At 41.5% G+C, this 4,294-nt stretch overlaps 1 protein-coding gene across 1 annotated transcript in view; it reads right to left on the bottom strand.

The window, feature by feature from the left end:
- wls (Wnt ligand secretion mediator) overlaps positions 1–4,294 on the bottom strand; it is an 82,418-nt gene that overhangs the window by 4,239 nt on the left and 73,885 nt on the right. The window contains exons 7-8 of the mRNA XM_032531323.1: positions 2,302–2,399; positions 2,053–2,116 (exon numbers count right to left, since the gene is read on the bottom strand). Coding sequence (XP_032387214.1) covers positions 2,053–2,116; positions 2,302–2,399 — 162 coding nt within the window. The remainder of the gene's footprint in view (positions 1–2,052; positions 2,117–2,301; positions 2,400–4,294) is intronic.

Genomic DNA, 4,294 nt, shown 5'->3' on the forward strand with positions numbered 1-4,294 from the left:
GGGGGGGGGGGGGGGGGGAGGCAAAGCGTTGCCAGCAGCAGTGAGTTAAGCAGCATCAGCGTAGCAGGGATCAGTGAGGAGGGAGTCACATTTAAAAAGGACCGCCTTGATGTGTGAATGGCTGTGATTGGCGTGTGTCAGACAGCAAAGATAATTTAATGAGAGGGTGTGTTACTTCTGGGTCCTGCATGAACTAACTCTAAAAACTTCATTATATGGAAGATCTAAGTACTTAGCATGTTTGTCCCCGAGTACAGACTTATCACTGTAAAGCAAGTCAGACGGTGTGCTGGTAGACAGGCTCCTGAGTCAGGAACACTAAGCACCATTTTCTCGGGGTGGAGGGTTTTTTGGCATGATTCTTAAAATAGATTCTCCCCCCCCCAAAGGATCAATATTTATTTATTTTTTTAATCAATGATTCACATTAATATTTTCTGTTTATACGGTACTGTCGACGGCGACTAAATCCTATCAGTTTCCAGAAAAACAGACCAGAGCAGAAAATGCAGAACATTGATGTTCTGTTTTTCTTTATAAATGAAATAAATGTCAGACTAACTGGCACAGTATGTGCATCCTTCTTAGAAAACAATTTATACAAATGTCTCATGATATAGTCTCTAGCAGTGTTATTCAGCTTTTGTTGGAATTAAAAGAAAATCCCAATACTCAATGATTACTATCGAATCGCAGTACTTCTAGAATTGTAATAAATACAAAATGGGATCCGCACCCATGTATCGGGAAATAATCAAATTGGGACAAAAAGCATATCAAGTCCTACGGTTTTCATTTTGATGGGACTCAAAAGGAAAAGCAGGAAAGAGGAGGGAAAAGACTGCAAGAAGCAGGGCGTTGCCAGCTGTTTGAGGAGGTGTGCTGATTAATCTTGCATTGCTCCGCAAGCAAACCAACAGGTACACACACATAAATACATCATCCCAAGACCCTGGGCAAGGCTTTCACATATGGCATTACTGAATTATTTCTCATCTCATTAGTCTAGAGATCTGTTTCTAGTTCATGCTAAAGCCAACTAGAAAACTTCTCATACATGTACTGCAAGAACAGGAACTCGTCAAAATGCAACCTAGGGTCTTTTTCTGAATGCACACGGGTCAAACTTTTGGTCAAATGGCCTCTTGAATGGGAAAGCTAGTGGCACGTCTATGATAGCATCTAAATCACTATTTTTAAAAGGCTAAGAAGGCTCGACACAACATGAGACTTTGCTCCAAGCATCACCAGGGGCTCTACACATGAACACTCTTCGCCATCTTGTCAGTCAAAAAGTGTCGATATCCAAATGTAAACGAATGGACTCCATAGCAGGAAATATCACTTATATGAGGCTCCTTTTTCAACTACAACGTCAATATTGTTTTTCGCTTACCACAAAACAACAAATTATCCATGCATTTATATGGAACTAAGTTTTAGGAGCTTTCCATCTTTACTCTCCTCTCAGTTACGTTGCATTCGGAGATCTACTATTTTTGACTTTGAGGACCGGAAAAAACATCAGCTACAGTGAGCTGTTAAAACCTTATTTTTAGTAAACTTTGTGTACAAAATGTTCTCAATGCTGAGTTCATGTGTAGAGCCCCTGGTGATACTTAGAGCTAAGTTTCATGTTGTGTCGAGCCTTCTTAGTGTTTTAAAATAGTGATTTTGATGCTATCATAGGAGTGCCCCAAGCTCTTCCATTCAAAAGGCCATTTGACCAAAAGCAAAAATACAATCAATCTTAAAAGTGGCACTTCCGTCCTAATTATGCTTTCAAACAAAAGTTTGACTCTGGTACATTCACAAAAAAACCCTAGGTTGCATTTTTGGCGAGAGTTATGCATTAAGTCATGGTAACTTATTGGTACATTATTGGTAAAGACATGCATTTGTTCCAACAGCAAAAGACTGAACACTAAACTGAAAAAGCATGATTTGGCCATTAACACTCTTTTTGTATTAGCTTCATACGTGTCAGACAAGCTGTTTGCAAGAGAGTGCTATTTTTCTGATACTGTTTTCAAACAGTTAAAAAAAGGATACAGCAAGTTCTGTTCCTACATCGGACGCCCAGATGCTGTAGAAGGGGTTTGTCAGCTGGACCCCTCTGGTGACACAAAACAAAACACATTGCTTTGTTACCTCCTCCGAGTGTGTCACAACATTGCATTACAAAAACGCAAAGAATACACACTGCATGTGGATATGAAGCATACAAATAGAAATAAAATGGATGTGTTGCAAACATTTAAAAAAGGTCTCTTGTTCTAAATAGTGAAGAAGACTTCTCACCTCTCACACATGTCAAAGATAAAAAGGCAGAAGGAGCCAAACACAATGGGTCCGACTTGCTTCCAGTACACTGAGAAACGGTTTCTCTCGGTCTGGTCCTGAGAGAAAAGTGCAAAACAGACATAATGTAGATAACATTGTCCAGTAGCCAAAATAAGCACAGTTAAGCATTTATGGTTTCCGCGGAGGACCCAAGCAGAGCTAACTCCATAGCCTACGTTAGTGGCCTGAACTTTATACTTGTGCGTTGGTGTGTGCGTTGATCTCTGTAAGAGCATAGCCGGGCCGATGCGTGTGTGGTAGAGCAAGTGAGAGAGTGACGGTGATTACCTTCGGAGCGAGTACTCTAGAGACAGAATGGGAGAATGGGGGAGAATTGTCCCTCCATGCTTTCTGATTGTGAATGAAGCTTTGTGAACCAGTGTCGTTATTTTCTGAGTTGACGCTCTTGGTTTTAAGAGAAAGGTCTAATGCATTGCAATTCAGTATATTCTCAACCAATTGTTGACAAGAGAGCGCCATCTAGTGGGCTCAGAAAATATAGACATTCAGTTCATGAAGCTTCAGTCGGCCTTCACTATTTTCTGACCACTGTGGGAAATCTGTGGCAGGAAAAGTTAACCCATTAAAACAGCACAAGTTGTGACAAGTTGTGACGTTCTGAGCTTGAAGTTGACTAGTCGCTGATCATGTGGTTTATTTTGTTAAAAGAAAGCTCGTTTGGAACTCTATTTGAAAGCCATGGAACAAGGACGTGACAGGACGAGGAGGGCTGCCTGTAGATGTTTCGCTTCCTGCTACGCTAAAGAACGTTTGCAGTCAGCAGTTTGTGTAAAGGGTCTTCAGCGTTTTAAGCCAACATGGAAGTAGTGACCTAGAGGTTAAAGAAGCAAGCTTGTGGTGGTGGCCGGTTTGATCCCCAGACCGACAGGATCAAATAACTACAACAATAAATTCTGGGTGGGGAAAGTGACAAAGCAGCACTTGTCCCTCCCTCATTACCACCACTGAGGTGCCCTTGAGCAAGGCCCTTAACCCCAACTCCAGTGGAGCTGCAAATGAGAATTTGTTCTCAATGGACTTACCTGGATAAACAAACATGTGGCACAGTGAATCGTTAGGATTACCTGCATCTGTGGATGGCTACCTTAGTTACTAGCTTACCTATAGCCAGTAAGCCGATCATCATCATGTATTGTTTTTTCACAAAGAGGCTGATTTATACTTGCTAACAATATGTTGGAATTATGTTAAGAATTTTTTTTAAAAATAAGAATTTTGTGCCCCCCCCCGCTTTAACTCTGAGGACCCACTTGTTGAAGATCTCTGGTGTACGGACACACAGGAGCTACATGCTAAGGCTAACATTACAGGCTGTCCAGTAATACAGCACGGAGCCCAATGTAGGTGGTATGAGTAGCGCTACACTAAATGGCTTGTTAAAAGACTTTGCTCAAACTTTGGATTGACCGACTATAACAAAGATGCGTGACGCAGCGTTGTACATATTTACCAGGACTGGTTTGTGTAAAGTTACCGCTGGTAAACCCAATACTATAAGTAGCGTGTTGAAGCACAAACTGAAAAATGGGTAAGGTTAGTTAAACTCACTGCAAAAGCGCTTGCTGATAAATTGGACAGGTTGCAAAATGCTAGAAAGGCTACGCTGCACAAAGCAAGTATCTTATAAAAAAAATCATTACAAGGGTTGATATTAAAAGGGTGATAAAAATACAGGTATATAGAATGCAAAGCATTCCCTCCAAAGAAGCAAATGAAATCCTTTTTTGTGTAGGCCAATAGTGCTCACCCTACCAGCCCACAAAAAAAAAGAATCCACTGCTGTGAGAGAGCTGTGAAGCAGCATCGAGACGGCCATCCTGTCTGAGGCAGACATGGAGCTCATGGGTATGCTCGCTCCGCTCAGGGAGAAAGATGTCTGACCATCTCCATGACTGCCTCAATCCAGGCCAAATAACAGACGTCAGATGAG

The sequence above is a fragment of the Etheostoma spectabile genome, chromosome 12 (genome assembly GCF_008692095.1).
Source record: "Etheostoma spectabile isolate EspeVRDwgs_2016 chromosome 12, UIUC_Espe_1.0, whole genome shotgun sequence".
Taxonomy (NCBI): domain Eukaryota; kingdom Metazoa; phylum Chordata; class Actinopteri; order Perciformes; family Percidae; genus Etheostoma; species Etheostoma spectabile.